Source organism: Mesoplodon mirus, assembly GCF_964341445.2.
Source record: "Mesoplodon mirus genome assembly, chromosome: 7".
Classification (NCBI taxonomy): Eukaryota; Metazoa; Chordata; class Mammalia; order Artiodactyla; family Ziphiidae; genus Mesoplodon; species Mesoplodon mirus.
The window spans coordinates 69,533,981-69,555,725 of NC_138983.1; the positions used below are offsets into that span (position 1 = coordinate 69,533,981).

Consider the following 21,745-nt stretch of genomic DNA (forward strand, 5'->3'; position numbering starts at 1 on the left):
ACTCTCGTCTCACAAGGTTATGGTTATGTAGACTGAAATGACACTTTGGAAACCACGAAGCACGGCACTCAACGAAAAGCACTGTTTGTCCCTGTTACCAGTGGAGACTCCAGCATTTAAATCTCAGGTATACTTTATTTTTATTTCTAAGGCACTTCTCTCCAGAAAGCTGAAGGTACCAGACCATTAACTTCTGAACAGCAATCATTTCCTATAAACAGCCCTATAAACACCTTCGCTGGGGCTTTTTTAATGTGTAATGACCCTGTGGCTGGGGGGTTGGCCTCCCTTTCTTTCTCCAGGAGAAAGATAATGTCAAGAGTCTTCAAGGCTATGATGGGAGGTTAGGAAGCTATGAGAAATCAGGAATCTCTTACGAAGAAGATATCATTAGATGACATCTGTGTCCCATTAATTCCTAGAAAAATAGGCACCCCGGGCTTCCCTGGTGGCACAGTGGTTGAGAATCTGCCTGCTCATGCAGGGGACACGGGTTCGAGCCCTGGTCTGGGAAGATCCCACATGCCGCGGAGCAACTAGGCCCGTGAGCCACAACTACTGAGCCTGCGCGTCTGGAGCCTGTGCTCCGCAACAAGAGAGGCCACGATAGTGAGAGGCCCGCGCACCGCGATGAAGAGTGGTCCCCGCTTGCCACAACTAGAGAAAGCCCTCGCACAGAAACAAAGACCCAGCACAGCCAAAAAAAAAAAAAAAAAAGCCAAGCATTTGAAGCCCTTTTTGAAAAAAAAGAAAAATAGGCACCCAAATTCATGCTGTATCCTCAAGGACTCTACATGGAGAACTCAGCTGAGATTACTGGGTGCGTGAGAACAGGCACACTCACAAACAACCAGCACAACCAGCATTTTCTAAGGCGCTCACACCCACTACCCTAAGGGCTTTGGGGAGAGCAATACACAATGAAAAGCAGGAATAAAACAAAGTTCTTGTCCCAAACAGGCAGACACCTCCACACCCCCTCTTCCCAGAGAAAGAGACACACAGACGGACCACCAACGCTCCCTGTACACACTCCCAACACCCCGGGGGAGGCTGTCTGACAGGGGTTTTCATTCAGCGACTGTGGCCTCATTACTCAGCTAAGGCCTTCTGCATTCCTTCCCCTTCACCCCCAGCTCCTCTCTTGAAGCTCCTCTCACAAGCTCCCATTCCTCCCCCGACTCCACACCACCTCGGGGGCTGGAAACCAGCCCAAACGGCAGCCCTCACCCAGCACAACAACAACCCAGCGAGCTTCGAGCTTCGACGGCTCCTCTCTCCCACCTTCAAACCCAAGCACTGTCCTGAACTTGGCCTGAGTCCCGCTCTGCCATATGAGCCTGGTCCAGTCTCTTCTGCTGTCCAGGCTCCATGTCTCTGTCTATGACGAGGGAGAACCAGACTTTGACCTCTATTGTCCTCTTCACCTCTGTTCTGCTGTTTCAGAGATGCTACAATTCTAACCCCGGCCTTTGGCAAGCCCTTTTCTAGCATATCCGCTCCTCCTGGATTACCAGGCAGCCACTTTACACATTAGAAAATAGCCTTTTCTAATGGAGATCTGGGTACTTCCAAGACCAGGAGGAGGTAAAAGAAGAGGACAAGGAGGGCAGTCACAGGAAGACAAAATCACTGTGCAAGCAGCAGCTTCCTTTCCACACACAGCAAAGCCACCACTGCAGCATCTTCCTCTGCACAGACAGCCGGAGACGTGCTTGCTGTGTGGCAACGACTACATCCCCAGCACCAATGCCCTTCGAAACATCAACATCAAAAGCCAAGCCAACACCCAGGTGTCTGAATGAGCTAAGGACACCATCATCACCTCTTCCCTTACCTGTGACTGTCACCAACACCGTCTCTTAGACCAGGAAGGAAAACTGAACAGTCAAGTTTCTGCATCTGCTTGCCAGGTGTTCCCATTTTTCCTCATTTTTCTGCTGCCATGGCAACCAAAAGCAACAGGCAAAGCTAGCCCAAGACTGCCAGTCTGGAAAGACAAGGTGCTGGCTGTATCAGCCGCAGACAGCAACACATCAGCCTCACAGCCCAGGGCTCAGCAGGTGAGCTACAGGACAGACTCCTCCTCCGAGCTCAGAGTTGTAGTGCACCCCCTCTGCCAACCTGGGCTCTTAATCTCTCACTTCGAGCTTTCACCAACTTGAAACTGCAGGAAGAACGGGAGACAGCCATCTCTAGCAGCAGGAGATACCCCACCCCCAGGCATAATCAGCATATGCCTTGGAGAGTCTTGCCCTGCAACCTGCAGCGTGAACCCCCAAAGAGGTCAAAGGTCAGGAAGGTAAGTCTAACCTTCAGCAAGATAGTATCTTTTAAAGTCTTATCCTCCAAACACCACTCATGAAATTCTAGGCAATTCCAACTGTGGTTTTTCTCTAAGCAGTCCAATGAGAAAATGAAGGGCTGCTCAGACCTCAATGGAAGGAACAAGCTAAACTTCCTAGGTTGCCCAGAAAGACAGGCCAGGCAAGGGTCCTCTCCCCTAGTTAGGAAACTCCAAGGTGATCCTGGGGGCCTAACAGCTGGCTTCTGAGCAGAGCAGGCTTCTGAACTTCCAGAACGCATACTCCCTCTACTAGGCCCCACCTCGTCATCAAATGTTTAACAGAGCCTGGGGATCAGTGTACACAGCCTGCTGTCAGTCAGCTGCCAGCCTCCCGGCTCCGGAATGCTTCTCTCCTCTTCCCCAAGAGCTGCAGAGGCGTCTGTCAGCGGCTTCCTGGGCATCCCAGCACTGAGGAGTAAATGCTCCTGCGCACAGCACCAACCACAAAAACCAAAGCCTGGGAGTTCTCTGTGCCAAGGCTTCCGCCTTTATGAGGGCCCCTGGGTGTGGCCCTTTAAGCCACAAGCTCCCAATTCAAGAAAATCACTGAGAATCAGGAAAGAGGCCTTCAGAAGAAGAGACCAAATGATCCAATCACTGTAACTGAAGCCCTGTAAAAAGGCTTGAGGATGTTTTCTGAAGAAGAGACTACCGAGGAAGCTGGCGCCTTTCAAGCAAGCGTGAAGTTATTAGATCACATTTCATTACTGCAAATACAATTACAATTAAAACTTCTAAGGAGCAGTAGCCTACTTAGTCAACACATTAACGCCTAAGTACAGCCAAGGAAGGGGAATGTCTCCTGAAGACCACTGAAATGAGAGGCAGTAGGTGTAGTAGTTAGAGGCATAGCATCTGCGGCCAGACTACCTGGTTTCAAATCCTAACTCTGCCACTTATTAGCTGTGTGACTTCTGGCAAGACTCTTAACCTCCCTGTGCCTCAGTAGCCATGATAATAACATTATCTTCCTCAAAGGACTGTTGTGGAAATTAATATATGGAAAGCACTTAGAGAAGTGCCTGATAATAAATCATAAGGACTCTAAGTATTAGCTATACAAATAATAATAATATCAATATTATTATTAGTGGAAAAAGCCAACTCTTATTCTAAGAAGTAGACTACTTCATTTAATGTTAAAGATGAAATTCTAGATCTTGAAACAAGGGATGATAGAAAATCTCCTTCCTAGAAAATTAGAGACTGAGCTGAAATTTGCCTGTCTTTTACTTTTACTCATTGATCTGATGCCTGCCTTTGGCAGCCACGTGATAAACATACCCCACTTCCACCTGCCAGCCCTTCTTGAAGACTTACAGCACATCCTCCTTCATCTTCTCTCCTACAGACTAAACATGATCGGCCATAGGACAGGGTTTCCAGACCCCTTTTCATAAGGGGATTCCCCTCCTCAGGGATATTTCAATTGCTCAACATCCCTCTTGAAATTTAGTACCCAGATCAGAGCGTCTGGGGCTTGGCATGTCCTTGGGGCTCCATAAACTCAGAATGAATTAATGAAGTAGCCCACAAACACCATGGTATACCAGAACTATTCTCCCCCTTTCTCTACACATTAGATTTTTATTAATGCAGCCTGGGCTTATATCAGCTCTTCCAAGAGGGATTTCCACATGCCTGTTGGCTTGGGTATGCAGGGGTCTCCCCTGGGGGTCAAGGCTGCAGGACCTGTTGACTGATACCCACCTGCCTTGGGGGTTCTGACAAAGAACTCAGTAGCATAACAGAAAAGGTGAAATGAAAAAACAAACGCTAGTCATGCAACAAAAGATGCTCGTCGGGCTTCCCTGGTGGCGCAGTGGTTGAGAGTCCGCCTGTCAATGCAGGGGACACGGGTTCGTGCCCCGGTCCGGGAAGAGCCATGGCCGCTGAGCCATGGCCGCTGAGCCTGCGCGTCCGGAGCCTGTGCTCCGCAACGGGAGAGGCCACAGCAGTGAGAGGCCCGCGTACCGCAAAAAAAAAAGATGCTCATCAGCGACAGTCTCAAAAGGTCCTGCTTCCCTTAATAAATCTGTACTGTGGGTTATTAAGCATAGTCATTAGTGCTGACCAACAAATATTTCTGATTCCCTTCCCAGATGCCTGGTAGAAAAGCACTTCCCTGACCCCTTGGAGTTAGCAGTGGTCATGTGACTCGCTTTAGCCAATGAGATGTGAGTGAAAGAGCCAGTGCACAATTCACCAAGTTTCCCTTTTCTGGCCTTTGGCAATCATGGAAGCACAGAGATGCAGGTCCTTCAGTAAAGGTGACAGAGCTGAACCCCTCAGGGGACCTATGATGGACACATGGGGCAAAAGTGAGAAGCTTAATTGTTCTAAGTCACTGAGATTTTATTTTTCGTTGTTATTACCAGAGCAGGCCCTAGACTATCCTGACTGAACCTGTATTACTGAAACAGAAACTGGAACATTCAGAGTTTATGTCCTCTAGATCCACCAGATCATAGCTTTCACATTATTTCTCTTCTCCATGCTTCTAATCAGTAAGATGGGAAACAATCTTTTGGTGGACATGCACCTGGTACACCAAACAGCTGAGGTGAGCCCCACCTGCCAGCTGTGCGGGAGATGGGTTATCTGTTCACATCAGTAATGCTCTAAAGGAAGTCACCATGGAGAATGTTTTTTTTCTTCTCACAGGATAAGGAATCCCAAGATTATCTGACTAAAATCCATCTGAGATTGCCACTGCAGCCCAAAGAATGATGGGTTATCTGGAGGAGACTTAAGGATAAATAGAAGAATCTAGGAGTAATTCAGAAGGGATGGGAACAGCAGGTTGTTTAAATCAGTGGTTCTCAAACTCTTACCAGAATCAGAATCACCTGAAGGCTTGTTAAAACACAGTTTATGGGGGTCCTACCTCCAGAATCTCTGATTCAGTAGATCTGGGGTGGGGCTTGAGAATTGCATCCCTAACAAGTTCCCAGGGGATGCTGGTTCAGAGACCACACTTTGAGAATCACCGCTCTAGAAGTGGTGAAACCGAGGCAGAGGCTCTGGCGAGAGGAGTCAATGTGACCGTAACAGACCTTTGGAGAAGGAAAAGAAAAAAGCCAGTTTTCCTTTTTCTACCCAACACATTAATCTGAGAGCTGATATAAAGACACAAACGGGGGCTTCCCTGGTGGTGCAGTGGTTGAGAATCTGCCTGCCGATGCAGGGGACGCGGGTTCGTTCCCCGGTCCGGGAAGATCCCACGTGCCGTGGAGCGGCTGGGCCCGTGAGCCATGGCCGTTGAGCCTGCGCGTCCGGAGCCTGTGCTCCGCAACGGGTGAGACCACAACACTGAGAGGCCCACATACCTCAAAAAAAAAAAAAAAAAAAAAAGACACAAACGGTCACCTCAGCCATTTTTTTTCTCACCACATAATACACTACACAACAAAATTAAGCTCCTCTAAGGGAACAAAGTGGAAATCATATTCCTTAGCACAGTTTTAAAAAATGGTTCCTGGGAAGGCAAAAAATGCCTCACTCACCCTCCAGAGCTCCCCCAGGATTTACCTGGAGGAAAAGCCAAGTCTATTTCAGGAGGAAGCAATTTGGATAATTGGCTGCAACCTCCCTCTCCAACCTTATCTCTCCTTCACAAACCTCCATTACATGTCAGTCTTCTTCTGGAAGACTGCCTATCTCCACTTTATTGAGTTGTTTTTCTGGGGGTTTATCTTGCTCCTTCATCTGGTACATAGTCCTCTGCCTTTTCATTTTGTCTATCCTTCTGTGAATGTGGTTCTCGTTCCACAGGCTGCAGGACTGTAGTTCTTCCTGCTTCCGCTGTCTGCCCTCTGGTGGATGTATAGGGTAATGCCTTATTTCTGCTAGTGTTGGAGGGTCTCCTGCAGAGGCGGGAGGCAGCTGTGGCTCACGGTGGGGACAAGGACACTGGCAGCAGAAGTTCTGGGAAGTGGCATGTCAGTCTTCTTGCCAAGGCTGGTCACGCTTCCCTCAGCTGTGAATGACCCTCACACTCGTGCACACTTATCTTCTCTTATCTAAATCTTCCCCCTTCCTCCAGTTTAGGGCCAGACACTTCAAGAAAGTCTTCCCTCTCTTTCCTCCCCATCACAGCCGATCAATCACCAAGTCCTGTCAATTTTACCTCCCAAGTATCTCCAGAATCCACTTGGTGCTCTTCGTTTTTCATTCTAACTCAACTAGTATAGATCCCCCATGCTCTCCCCTCTCCGTCTTTGCACAAGTTGTTCACCTTAACTGGACAGGTCTCAATTTAAACAACATCCTTTCCCAGCATGGAGAGGCCTTCCACAATCCCTGAGCCAGGTTAGAACCCTCTCTTATCAACTCCCATTGAACCCTATATTCCCTCTATCCTGAACATTTATCACATTTGTGACATCTTGTTTAATTATCTTCCCTACTCAACCGTAAGCTCTTCACAGACAGGACCACATTTGTCTTGTTTGCTGCTATAACTGCAGAGTCTGGCATAGCCCCTGACACATGTAGGCACTGACTAAGTATTCAATGAATAAGTGCAGCAATCACCACATCAGTTCACAGGAATCATCCCTTTCTCTCAATGCCTAAAGCACATTCTGTCTGCTTCGAGGAACGTCTGGCCATATAGTTGTACCCATCATCTGAAATGAGCAAGCACCCCTTATGACATTCAGGAAACGGTATCTAGAGGGAAAAAGTGACCCTTGAAAAGAAGGAATATCTTTTCCTTGGAAACTGGATGGAATTGAGATTAGCTGCAGAGATATTTTGGTAGGATAAAGAGGCTACCTTCTCAGAAGTGGTCAAGGGATAAAGTCTTCTGTTAACAATGAGAAAAAGGATGTATGTGACAGAGGTGTTTAGTGATGGAAAGTGTGCATTTCTCCAGAAGCTCTTATTAAAGTTGGTAACTTCTCAAGCTAAATGTTCTGATGGATTCTACATCCAGACCTTTAATAATGACAGGCGCCTGTGTCTCCTGGATGCCTAAGGAGGGGGGCTGAACTCAATAACCTCCCAAGAGCTTCTAACCTTCAGGATTCTATAAACAAACTCATTCCAACCTGGAATTCGGAGAATCCACATTCTGGCTTTGTCTTTACACAGCAGGTCTTTTTCAATGTAGGAGATAAGACAATCTTTACCTTGCATCCCCTCTTTCTCTAATAGTATTAATGTTTTCAAAGTCAAACACCCCCAACCCCCCACAAGCTCCACAGTCTGGCTGTCATGTCCTGTGGGCCACGAGCACCAAAATAACTGAGCAAACAGCTTCTGACTAGGGCAAGGGTTAAACCTGACCAAAAAGAGATCAGGCTGGGATGACATCCTGGCTTTTCTACTTCTAGCCAGGCAACTTTGGGCAACTGACGTGACTTCTTTGGGTCTTAGTATCTTCGTCTCTAAGATGGTGATGATGGTCTACCTCTCAGGATTATTGTATTAAATGAGATATGCATATAAAATCCCCAGCACAGAGTAAACATGCAAGGAATGTCAGTATGATCACAATTACAGATTTCTAGATTTAAAAGTTCTGTTGGATAATGATTCTAAGTTGAAAACACTGTTGAGATGAAATAATATGTTCGGAATTTGCTTCAAAATAATCCAGGGGGGAGGGGGAGGGTACAGATAAAATAAAATCAGCCATGTTTGGAAACTGTTGAAGATGGGTAATGAATATATCGGATTTATTACTGTATCTCTCTACTTTTGTATATGTTTGAAATTTTCCATGTTAGTTTAAAAGTTTAAGTACTGAGAGAGGGAAATGCTGTAAAAATATAAATACTGATAATTTAAAATTATATTTGAACATATCTAGGTGATTGAACAGAAGAAAAGTGATTTGAAGGGGAAAAAAAAAACCCTTGGGAATTCCCTGGCGGTCCAGTGGTTAGGATTCCGCATTTTCACTGCCGAGGGATTGGGTTCAATCCCTGGTCAGGGAACTAAGATCCCACAAGCTGTGTATCGCGGCCAAAAATATATATATACACATATATACACAAACACACACACACACACATTATACATATATATGTATGTGTGTGTATATTTTTTTTAAAGAAAAAAAAGAAAAACGCTTAAAGCCAATGTCTCTATTAGTTTCTCAGACAGAATTGTTTTCTTCGAACAGAATTGTCTCAAATGATCAGAAGGGAACACAGACACTTGCACACATTTCTCTGCCTTCATTTTTGGCAGAACACCTCCCCAAAATGTATGCGTGGGCTGTACCTGCATTTTTAAGCAGACAAGCCCTGGGTGGTACAACCTACCTCTGAGCACCCCAGAGGCCCTGGTGAAATGGGACTGAGGGGCAAGACGGTGCCCGTGTTAGGGAAAGCAAGCAGAAAGGACTCAAAATGTTCAGGGACAATGGGTGCCACCAGCCCTCCTCTCTTCTAAGCCCTGGCTTTGGGCTCTTATATGAGGCCTCCTCAGGAGGTTGGTTCAGCTGGACCTGAGGCTGTATTTAAGGTACTCTCACAACAGGTGAGTGGGTCCTCTCAGAGCACAGCTAGTGTGTTAGGTGATGCTTGAGGGGAAAGGGATCATTCAGGGAAAGGGAGCTATGAAGAGGCTCTGACAATAACCATCACAGCACATCCCCATATCATCTCCCCGCTTCCACATCTACCCGCTGAAAGAAGTCTAGAGATTGACAAACAAAATTCTCAAGTTTCACCTTGAATCAAACAATCCATGCCAAGCCCCTATGTCTGAGAGAGAAAATAGTCCAACAAGCTTTGTTTTAAGCAAATGCCTTTAAGCTCCCAAGCTCTGCCTGGAAAAGGAGAATATACAAATGTACTTACTCTTCTTGAAGAATAAATTCGCTATTTTCTGGAGAAAACTGCCCACTCACAGGATGCCTGAAGGCTGTGGTCTGCTGGTTATGGCTAAAGAGAAAGAGAGATAACGAATGAGAAGTCCTGTGAATGGAAAGGCTCACAGACACAACAATAGGTCATTAATGTCTGAGGATCCCTGGTCAACACAGACTCCTCCCAGGGTAAGACCACTCCAGAACCCAGCTGCACTGAAAAACCAAAAACTTCCAGCTCAGGCGCCAAAGCCCACCTAAGATGTGGGGATTTCAATTCTAGGCAAGTCTTGCCTCCAAGACAGCACTGTATCTTAGAGAGACAGTCCATGAAGGGCTAACTCCAACAAACTGACTCACTCAGCGAAAGTTACTTTAAGATGGCACGAGCTGAAAACAAGAATGAAGGAAAGCAGATGGCACTTTCAACAGCTTCCAAAACCCATGAACCAGGGAAAGAATCCTAAGAATTAACATCCACCCAGAAAAATCTATCTTCTTAAAATTCTTCTCCCTACTACAAAATGTCTTCACTTCAGTGATGGGATATAAATGTATGGGTATGTCTCTGCAACGTGACCTGTACAATTTCAACACTGTGGAGTTTCTATCACCCTTTTGAAGTGAGAAGGGATCAGCTTCCACGCCGAGTTGACAGACACAACTGAAGTGTGTAGGTGTTTTGTGTATTCATAAAGGCTGCCTGGTTCTTTGAAAGGAAGGAGGAGTTGGCTCTAGAGGCTGCTGCTCTGATCCACGAATAAACTAACCTAACCTCCTTTTTCTAGTCTTTAAAGAATATGATTTGTGTTAAAATGTTTTTCTCAACCGCGAAATCATAGTTATTTTAGAAATTTTAGAAAATATAGAAAGAAAAAAGGTCACCCATGATCTCACCACCTAGAGATATACCTGGGTATCTTCTCCTTCCTAGTTTTCTTTTTTTTTTAATCATTTTATTTAAAAAAAAATGATTTTACTATATTTAGAAATCTGTATCCTGCTTTTTTCACATCAAATTAACATAGACAATTTCCTATGTCATTAAGATGTCTTCATTTGAAATAGGTGAATAATAAATAGTCTTATCATATAGATGTAAAATTTTTTTCATATAACTGTTCAAAGAATGTTTACTGGCCATCTGTGTGCCAGGTACTGCCTGAGGTGCTAGAGATACAGAGCGAACAAAAAAGTCCTTACCCCGTAGTGCTTACATTCTAGAAAGATTTACATTCTTCTAATGCTGGACATTTTAGGTGCTTCCCCTACCCCACCCCCACTATTATAGTCAATATATCTTTGCATATATGGGCTTTTTCTTCAATTCAGATTATTTCCTTGGGTTAAAGTCCCAGAAGTAAAATTACTAAATCAAAGGGCATGGTCATTTTTTAAGGCTCCTTATACAGACGGTTAAAATGCTTTTTCTTGTCAGAGTCAACATATCATCTCAGTTCGATAGTGCTAAGATATCAGCCCCGTCCCCAAACTGAGCCCTGACTCACCCCAGAGATTAGTAGGCTTAAATGAGCATAGCATAAAGGTTAAAAAATAAAAAACCTCTAAGCCTACAAAGTTTGTCTTACTCTGCCCTGGGGCTGTCAGAGCGTCCTGCATTCTGGTGTCTGGGTAAAGCTGGCACTGAGGTCTGAGCAGCCTGAATCCTAATAAGCCCTATGTGAAATAGGCAGAGCTATCAGGCCAGTCTGCTCCCTGGCCCTGCAACTGCACACCACCCCTAGCACCCTCTCAACCCTCCCAACCACTGCCAGCCTCCGAATTCCCAGCTCCTGGTTCCAGGCAAAGCCCTTGGAATCCTATGACCTCATCTGGCAGGCAGCAGACTGTTCTTCCCAAAAAAATAGAGTTGAGGAATGAGCATCTGGATAAGGATGAGAAGCAGGCCCCCATAACACCTATTTCAGAAATCCTTGCATTGTGTTCATGGGTTAGGCTTTATTTGCACCCAGTTTCTTTTAGCCATCTCCATTCACCAGGGAATTTGAAAACACTCTACCTAAGCCTGCCTCATTTCTACCTAGAGAAAAAAAAAAAATGCTCTGCTCATAATGGGAATAACAATAATTCCTAATCACGATTACCTCTACAAAGCCTTTTCTTACACATCTTAACTATCAACACCGTCGACCCCTGTTTTATGAATGAGGAAATGGCTCAGAGAGGTTGAGACTTGCTCAAGATAACTTTGTCAATAAGTGATACGACTGGGACATGAATCCAGGTCTTCAATTTCTAAATTCGATGCTCTTTGCATGATAACCTGCTGTCCCCTTCCCTTAGGAGTCTGTGGGGCTGGCAGCTTCCTGGTCAAGATCAGAAGTCCCTAAAGTCAAGGCACCTGAAAAACAGCAGCATCTACTGCTACTCGCTCTCCCTCCCCTTATGCCCAGGGCCAAATTTCTGAATGATGCTACCTGTGTGGCACTCAGTAGCCCCCAAACAGCCTTTGGTCCTATCCCAAGGTCAGCCTGGTGAATCTCTGGTAGATGTGAGCAAAGAGCAAATCTTCTATGTGCTTGGAGCAGCATCCGGCATCCAGCAATGCCTTCATATACACTGTACAACCTGAATAGCAACTCCTGGGCTCCCCACACCCAACCTGTACCAGCTTAAACAAGCCCAGGGTCTTGGGTAAATGAATCCTGAGCTGGAAGGTGCAGGCACTGTGATGATTTTCACATTCTAACATTAGAAGAAAGATAGTGTTTTAAAGTGGACAAAAATATAGCTGTCATTTGATCAGACCTAGAGGCAGCTCCTCAACCTTCCTTCCCTAATATGGACGCTGTCCTTGTTGCTAAAAACAGTTATCAACCACAGCACCATCACCACCATTTCCTGCATTTACATGAAGTTTTAAGTGTGGTCACATTCATTATTGTATTTGACCCTCCCGAGTACCCACTGAGGTAGGCAGCACAGATATTTTTATTCCTATATTATGCAAAAAGAAATGAAGATGTGGGTTACGGGATGTTATTGGAAGACTAAGTTAAAAAAAAAAAAAAAGGACTCAATACATTGAGAAGAGAGATGAATCAAAGCAGTGCCTCCTGGGGGACTTCCCTGGTGGTCCAGTGGCTAAGACTTCGAGCTCCCAGTGCAGGGGGCCCAGGTTCGATCTATGGTCAGGGAACTAGATCCCACATGCCACAACTAAGAGTCCACATGCTGCAACTAAAGATCCCACGTGCCGCAACGAAGATCCCATGTGCAGCAATGAAGACCCAATGCAGCCAAATTAATAATAATTAAATAAAATTTTTAAAAAGTAGTAATGCCTCCTGAATACTGAGGTCTTAAAATTCGATGGTTTCTGGATCAAACTCGCCCAGCTTGCTAATGGCAGAGCTTCTGGTTCAGCACTTTTTGGCAAAGGAAGAAGAGTTAGGTCCTTGGACTATTTCATTCAATCTGCCTAAACACCCAGGAGGGCAGGCTGTTTCATTACATCGAGCCACAGGTGAGGAAAGGCCCAGAAAGGGGAAATGACGTGCCCACAACAGTCAACTCCTGTGCTCCTGCACCCACCACCTTTCTGATCTCTTTCTACCATTCCAGGCTCACCTTCACCAAATGGAGGTTGTCTATTGAACGCTGGATTCCCCCACCCATTGGGAGATTGCAAAGTCCTCGGACTTTTCCTGCTGTCCTCAACCCCTCAGCCCAAAAGCCCCCAGCCTGCCCCATTTCCTGACTTTTGATTTTCTAAAACCCATGAAGAATCTCATGTCCTATCACCCTATCTTAAGATGAAGTTAGCAGGCAAAGACAAATCCCCTGAAATACCTGTTCTTAAACCTGAATTGCCACCTTGCTCCCTGGCAGTGATGTAGGTGACCCGGCCGGGAGCCAGGTGGCTGGTTTCAACTGAGCACAGAAACTCTCGCTCCTCCATACAAGGGCTTCTGTTGCATTTCAGACTACTGAGAAAGTAACTCGGCAGATGAGGTGGAGCAGAACCTAGCCTTTATCTTCGGATCCCACTCTTCCTGCCAGGAGCAGCCCTCCAGGCTGAAGGGCAGCCAGTCTCGCCTGTGAGAGGACCAGGGAGCACGGATGGAAGATGGCAGGGAAGGACAAGCCCCATAAAGGGGGGCCATGGGTAACCATCCATGTAAACAAGCACGTCTTCACAAGCCCTGGGCTGGAAGGACTTGGGTTAGGCCCTAAAGAAGTAGGACAGCCCACACAAGAGACTTGGTAAGAGAACAGAGTGAGGACCAGGGAGAACCGGAGACTGATTTGAGCTCACTAGAAGGAAGAGCCCCACCTACAGCCACAGACAGGGCTAGTCAAAATGTAAATGAGTCCTACAGGTTCTTGCAACATTTTTGCAAGATTAATTCTTCCATTCATACAGATTCTGACTATAATGTGAACAGTGACTCTGGTTGGTTAAACATAAAGGTTCCAATTTACTTAGCACAGCCATTTTTTTTGGCATGGCAAGAAGTTCTGGAGTTATGTGAATGGTGCTCAAGAGTGGAGGTCGGAGCAGCCTGATAAATCTGCTTTTCTGACAGTGGTGGTATTGGTATGCCGAGAGTGTGACAGATCTGCTCTATCAGCACGAGCTCTTATCTGGCCCCTGCTATAAAGAGGAGAAGAAACAACTTAAAATGTAAGGAAAGTATCCGGCCTTGAAGCCCACGGAGGGACTCTATCAAGGCTCTTCTCATTGGTATGCTTGGCGGCAGCTGCCACTCTGGACCTTCTGGCTCCTCAATACAGCTCTCAGAATGCTGTAAAGAGTCACCCTACAGACCTCAAGCCACAGTCAGCACTGCCTCCAGACTTGTTAAGGCACTTACTATCTCTGTTCTAAATCCCAGTGTCTCCAGAAAGCCAAGGTTCCAGGTAACCTACTAATACTCCTAGTTAGGTCCCCAAATTAATAATCCAAACTCCAAAAACACAAGAAATTGCCTCCCCCCTTCAGCTCCCATGTGGGCTGCAGAGTAAAGAGATAGCGGCCAACAGTCGAAATGGCATCTCTACATTCCCCCAACACTTCTTAAGAAACTTTTGTTTTATTTTACTTAACACTTTTACAAAATTGCTCATTTAGTACAAAGTGTCACCGCTATACGTGTGGCATTTCCTAAGGGGGCTGAGGACGTTACTGAAGTGGTCTTTGGAGCTTGCACTATTTGTAAACGTCAAGCAGCTCGCTGCACACTGGCATTACTCTGACAGGTCTTTCTTCCAGAAGCATGGGAATCAGGCCTTGGCGAGACAACATATGGTTCCCATCCTCTCTCCAAGTGAGTGCCATCAACACAGTATTAACCAGCCTCCTTCAATATCCACCCTGGGCAACAAGTCAGCCCAGAGTCCTGGGGTCAGAAGATCTGGGTTCAAACCAGAACAAGCCACCTCAGGTCTCTGAGCCTCATTTCTTCCATTGGCAAATAGGAAATAATAATAATATCCTTCCAAAAGGTTGTTGTGAGGATATATGAAAGGGCATCACACAACACCTAGCATACAGAAGGTACTCAATTCATGTTTGTTGAACCTGGCTGTGTCTTTTTTTTGTTTTGTTTTGTTTTTTGGTTGTGTTTGGTCTTTGTTGCTGCATACGGGCTTTCTCCAGTTGCAGTGAGCGGGGGCTACTCTTCGTTGCGGTGCCTGGGCTCTAGGCGCACAGCCTTCAGTAGTTGTGGCTCGAGGGCTCTAGAGCGCAGGCTCAGTCGTTGTGGCCCACAGGCTTAGCTGCTCTGTGGCATGTGGGATCTTCCCGGACCAGGGATCGAACCCGTGTCCCCTGCATTTGCAGGTGGATTCTTAACCACTGCGCCACCAGGCAAGTCCCCTGGCTATGTCTCGACAATGGCAATGACCAAAAGCCATCTAAATTTTAACAGGGCAAAACTAGAATGAATCTCCTCCCCTCACTCCCACCAAATCCAATTCTCCTCCTCCAGGTTTCCCTATGTCCGTTATCAGCATCGCTATCCAACAACCTAGGAGTCATCCTCCACTCCTTTACCTTAACCGCTACACATCATATGTTCACAAGTCCTGTTGCCTCCATCTAAAAAACATACTCTGGGGGCTTCCCTGGTGGCGGCGCAGTGGTTGAGAGTCCGCCTGCCGATACAGGGGACGCAGGTTTGTGCCCCAGTCCAGGAGGATCCCACATGCCGCAGAGCGGCTAAGCCCGTGAGCCATGGCCACTGAGCCTGCGTGTCCAGAGCCTGTGCTCCACAATGGGAGAGGCCACAACGGTGAGAGGCCCGCGTACCGCAAAAATAAATACATAAATAAATTTTAAAAATATAAAAAATAAATACATACTCTGAACTCATACGCTTCTTTTCATGTCTACAGCCAGCACACTAGTCATCACAACAGCCACCTAACTGGTCTTCCTGCTTCCACCCTGGCCTCTGTACCACCCATCCTCCTCATCAAAAGCCTGATGGATCTTTTAAAATGTCAGTTAGATCACACACACTCCTCCTTTCAACCCTACAACAGCTCCACATCACACATAGAGTAAAATTCAAGCTCTTACCTTGGCTTACAAGATCCTAGATGATCTGACCCCTGCCTAGCTCCATCCTCTTCTTGCACCACTCTCCTCCTTCCCCATCCTGCTCTGGCCACATCGGTCTCCTTTCTGCTCCCTGAATACCAAGCTCTCTCTTACTTAACAACCTTTGTACTGGATGCTCTTCCCCATACTCTCTAACTGGTTCCTTGTCATTCAGACCTCAGCAGAATTATCATCTCAGAGCCCTTCCCAACTACCCACTGAAGTAGGCTCCCAGTCACTTAATATCACATCACCCTATTTTAATTGCTACTGTTATTTTTCTTACTTAAGTCTGTGTTTGATGATCATCAGAACCCCAGGCTAACAGTGTATTCCAGGAGAGCAAGGACCTTGCCTGTCTTTTTACTGCTACTATCAGCTTGTAACAGAGTCTGGCTCTGTGATATGTGCTGAATGAATGAATGAGAAATAATGATTAAGGAGACTCCTACTTTAAAGCAAGGCCATGCTTCCAAATAGGCTAGCTAACCCTACCGAAGTCTGGACTTGGGTCACAAAGAGACAAAAACAAGGGTCATAAGCCATCAAAAGGCAGTGGCGTCTGCTCTTACTACCTGAGGAAGGAAGCATCAGACACCAACATGGTAAGAATGCTTAATCCCTGTGACAAAGCGAGAGAGTGGCATGGACATATATACACTACCAAACGTAAAACAGATAGCTAGTGGGAAGCAGTCGCATAGCACAGGGAGATCAGCTCAGTGCTTTGTGACCACCTAGAGGGGTGGGATAGGGAGGGTGGGAGGGAGGGAGATGCAAGAGGGAAGAGATATGGGAACATATGTATATGTATAACTGATTCACTTTGTTATAAAGCAGAAACTAACACACCATTGTAAAGCAATTATACTCCAATAAAGATGTAAAAAAAAAAAAAAAAAAAGAATGCTTAATCCTTGGCTCTCTCCCAACTGTGTTACAATATAATTTGGAGAAATTAACCTTCCCCTGCAACTCCCCTCCCCCTCACTGCTGCAAAGGAGAGGTAGTACACTCGGCAGAGAGAATCAAAGAATGGAATGCAAACACCCTAGAGGCAATTACTGAGTGATTAAAAACACACAGGAGGGGCTTCCCTGGTGGCCCAGTGGTTGAGAGTCCGCCTGCCTATATAGTGGACACGGGTTCGTGCCCCGGTCTGGGAAGATCCCACATGCCGTGGAGCCTGCGCGTCTGGAGCCTGTGCTCCGCAACAGGAGAGGCCACAACAGTGAGAGGCCCGCGTACCGCAAAAAAAAAACAAAAAAAAACCAAAAAACAAAAAAAACCAACACACAGGAGGATAATACAAACATCACCTGTATCTCCTTTTTGTGAACTTGGCAAACATCACCTGTATCTCCTTTTTGTGAACTTGGAGAGTATTTGGTGTGAAACCTACGATTTGGTGACTGGCTATATGCTCTCACATTGCTCTCTACTGTTGCATGTGTGTTTGCTCTCCTCCCCCTCTCCCCCTACCTCCAGTAAGATCCTAAGTTCCCACAGGGCTGGGGGCAGTCATTCACTGATTTCTCGTGTATCTCCTGCAGCACAGAACAGCAATACCATGGAGCAGGCACTTGAAGTCCTTTCTCAACAGCCTGAGCACAAACACATGCCACCTTCAGGGATAGGTTGTGCAGAACCACTCTCATTTTCTGATTTCAGCAGCCCAAGTATCACACATGCCCCAGAGAGAGTTGGGGAGGCAGGGGCCCCCAGGCCCTGATAAAGGATCCTACACCCAGGCTAGGAGACTCCACCAGGCCTGGGGAGCACAGTGCAGACCAAGGAAGGGCCTTCCCCACTTCCACACTGTCCACAGTTGACTCACTCACACACCCAACTAGGCAAAGACACTGAAATCCAGCCAAACCTCAGACCCGCCACCCAGAGGGGCAGTCAGTACCTGTTCTCCTTGCCCAAAGGTGCCAAAAGGGGCTGAGCCTGGCAGAGACAGAGCTGGGCTCAAGGGAGTCACAGAATTAACTGAGTGAACTGGAAGCTCTCACGTCTTGCAAGAGGGAGGTCTCTCCTTTCCAAACACTGAGTTTAACAGACTGAAATCTTCCATCATGATCTGAAAAGATCTATGTTTCATTAGGCTCTCCACTCAGTGGCCAACTCATTTCATAAATTACCTCTTCTGACCCAGTAACCCACACTGCAAGCCTCTCTTCTCCCCAAGCCCCAACATGGGGCTCCAACACTTAGGATTGATGGTTAATAGGAAGTTTTAATTGTGGCTCCACAGGACTTCAATAACCATGAAAAGACTAAAGCCAAACTCCTGACTGAATGAGGAAAGCAAACCCAGAGAGCCTCCCCTCCCCTAACTTTTTTTTTTAAAGGAAGTTGGCAGAGAAGCAATGTAACAGGAGCTGAGGTACCAGCTCTGTTACTACCAACTAGTTTCACACCCCTGAGCAAATACACAACCTCTCTGGGTCGTAGTTTCCTCATCTGTCCAATGAGGGGGTTAGACTCTGCATCAAGGCCACACGCAGGCTTCAAAGCATGAAGCCCAGGCTATTCAGTCATACAGGCTGCATGCAGTTCAAAGCCCAGCTCTGCCGCACGCTGGCGGTACCGGACCTTGAAAGAGTTAATGACCTTTCTGAGTGTTGGTTTCCTTATCTGTAAAAAGAGGAGACCATTCCAACCCTGCAAGATTGTTATAAAGAGTACCGATAATGTGCCTGGCCTATGGCAGACACTCAACCTTCAGTGTCTGTTATATTTTTCTTTTGCTAGCTCTAAAACTCCACTCTAATAGAGTTGTTTTGTCTTTTTCTATGTTGCAAACTCCCATATTATTAGCCTGGCTCAAGAACACATTTTCTTCCCTTTGAGTTAAGGCAAAACACCCAGCCTCTTGTTTAAACTTAGAACTCGCCTGCCAGGCAAAGTAGTTTCAGATCAATAAACACCTTCCTTCAGCCACACTTCTGTGCCTCATTGGGTCGAGCCCCATGGTTCAGAAAGTGCAGCCCAAGAAAAAACAGCCTTCCCAGCAGGCTGTGCTGAGCCAGGGACACACACTCTTCAGAAGTTTTAAAACTTCATGGAAACATTTTCGACCTCCGAGAACACCCAGTTTTATGCTTCTCTTTAATGCTCTTCAATAAGTCAGGTTCCTCAAGTGTAAAATGAGAAGGCTAGACCAGGTGATGTTCTAGGGATCTTCCAGCTGTAACATCTTGAGACACTGAGGTTCACCTCAGACTACTGCTGGAGCCACAGACTGAAATGTAACAACACTGCACATAATTGAAAACACAAAGGAAGGAGGCAGAACAGCTGTCCTCCCCAGTCTCACTTGCCAACAGAATATCCTTTGTAATGACACCGGGGAGGTGCAGTTAATGATACTTTTGTCCTGTTTATTCCCAATTAAATTGGGTTCTTCTTTTTTTAAACTGCAGACGCTCCCAGCCAACCCATCAAAAACTCCCTTTCTTTGTCATTACTTGACTTTCATGAATCGGAATACATCACGGCAAACTGAATCCCAGTATAGTAACCAGTATAGGACTAACCTGCTCTCCAGCTCTGTTCTCGCTGGGAAAGGCGGCAGACACACTCACTCTCTCCTCGAGCTCCATGCTGTGTCTTCCCAGCACGGGGCCTTATGAAAAACCCAGTTCAGGTCAGACTGGGAGGGAGGGCCCGGCCACCTGCAGAGGTGAAGCAGAGGCTCCCAGCCCGCCTGCTGTCTTTCAATTTCGGTTCTGGAGCAGCTGCCTCCCAAGGTGTTACAAATCCAGCAGCCACTTGCTCCTACTCATTCATTCTCCTTTCTCCTCGCCCACCCCCACGCAAAACCTGGCAACTACGCAGGAACGCAGTTCCAGCTGTGAGTCACTGCCGCGCTGTGGCCAAGTGGAGCACTGGCTGGAGGTAAACACTGAGGCAGGCACTTTGTGTCTCCAGGCCCCAATTCTTCTGTTCTTTGAGACCATGGGGTTGGCTGCCCCTCTGGTAGCAGAATATAAGAAACACCTCCACTTGTGAGCCCCGGAGTCAGAATGAATTGCTCACTCAGTTCTGCTCTGTCACACTGTGGCTGAAATCAACCCCAAAGCAGAGAGCCTTTGGTGGAGAAATGAAGGCTCCTCTATCACTATCTCTCATGGTCATGGCCAGGAAGAGGCTGAGCAGTTACAAGCCATCATACTCACTCCCAAATCTATGATTCTTTCATCACTGCTTGCAATGGCTACCAAGAAGGGCAGGGGGTTAGAAAGGCAAAACTAAGGTATCAAACTGCCTTTATCTCCACGGCCTCAGAGCAACACTGTGGCTCTTCACTGCATCTATGTAGGTCTACAAGTCACGATGCAGGTGACAAGGATTTCTTTTTTCACAGCTATGTTCCAATGCCTACATATGCCTGGCACATAGTAGGTGCTCAAGAGATATTTGCTGAATGAAAAAGCCCCCAAAAACATAAAACAATGGGGTTTTGTTCTGAGTCTACTTGGAATGACAGCGTTACTAAAACCTGTATCCATTAACATCATTTTTTCCCTTTTAGAAATTTCCATATCCTTCACAACTCCCACCCCTGCCTGTAGGGAGTATTCTATAAATCTTTAAATGCAGAAATGATTTATTGTGAAACTAAGGAATTTCAAGTATTAGGGCCTCTCACTTTCACAAGCCCCTTCCAAGGCCCTAGAAAGGGGCCTAGCAACGTGTGTACATGCTTTCTACAATTGCTTATATTTTTAAAGAAGACCTCCCAAATTTTATAAACATCAAGCCCCACAAAACAGATCTGCCACTGTAGAATGAAAGAATGAAGGGCTCAACAAGCCATCCTGACATATCATCCTAACAAAGGCATTTGAATTGACAAAACTTGTTTCAACCACAGAGAAGTTAGGCTCTCAACTACAGATACACCCTAGTTGATCACAAGTCAACTGTGTGTAAAGGCTGGAGTAGGTTTAAGAGCACAAACTCCATTCATCCAACATTTATTCAGCACTACTATGTGTTCTGCACTGAGTGTTTTGGGCTAAAACAGTGATTAGAACATAATTATTCCCACTGAACTGGAGCTTACAATCCAAAAGAACAGACTGATATAGTCATAAATAGATGCAGTATTTTATAATGTTAAACATAAATAATATAAATATACATAACTGCAGATCAGAGTGAGTACCACAGTGTAAAAGTACAGCAAGGCCCACCAACTTGCTATGTGTCAATCTGCTGGGTACAACGACCCTAGAAGGTAAATCGTTTTATCCCCATTTTGCAAACATGAATATTGAAGCCCAAAGGGGTCAAGTGCCACCTCAAGGTCACATAACCAGTAGGTGACAAAGTCAGACTTCAAGCCCATATCTGCCTGACTCCAAAGTATGGGCTTGTTCTTAGCGGCTACACTCCAGTCAATGGCCAGTTGCTCCACAGAACCTCCAAAATGTCTGGGGAGACATGCTGGCAGCAGAGGTACAGGAACCACATCGAGCACCAGCAGAGGCTGGCCAACTACCAAAGCCCACACTCCTGAGAGTGGAGAAACGGGAAGTGCCATGAGCTTATTCACCAGGTATACAGCTATAACCTTCGTTCACCAGGCAACTCCCTGGCAGGGATCAGTGACAGCCACCTGGGAGCCCAAAGAGGCCACATGAGAGGCTCCCACCCTGTAGTCCTGCCTCCAGACTCCCTCGTCCTCACTGCCAGATTGATCATGCTGGAGTACCACTCTCGTTCCATTATCGTCTGGCACACACCCTCTGTGGCTCCTCACTGCTAAAGCCTCCTTCTCTCTCACCACTTCCCTAGACCCTCAGTTCCTACCAAATTTAAGCGTTTATCAGTCCCCACATCACCCCGTCTTTCCCACCCCTGGGCTTTGTCTCCTGCAGTCTTCTTCCCTAACAAATTCTACCCAATCTTCAAGGCCTCTTCTCTTCCCAGTAGTCCTTCCTGATCACTCCAGACCACTCTGTCTTCTTCCTTCCTTGTACTCTCAGCACTGAAG

General features: G+C 46.3%; 1 protein-coding gene across 9 annotated transcripts in view; it reads right to left on the bottom strand.

The window, feature by feature from the left end:
- The window catches only part of PLEKHA7 (pleckstrin homology domain containing A7), a 214,642-nt gene that overhangs the window by 77,030 nt on the left and 115,867 nt on the right, over positions 1-21,745 (bottom strand). For all 9 annotated transcript variants that reach the window (XM_082628641.1, XM_082628642.1, XM_082628640.1 and 6 more), the window contains one exon: positions 9,163-9,246. In XM_082628641.1, the coding sequence (XP_082484767.1) occupies positions 9,163-9,246 (84 nt within the window). The remainder of the gene's footprint in view (positions 1-9,162; positions 9,247-21,745) is intronic.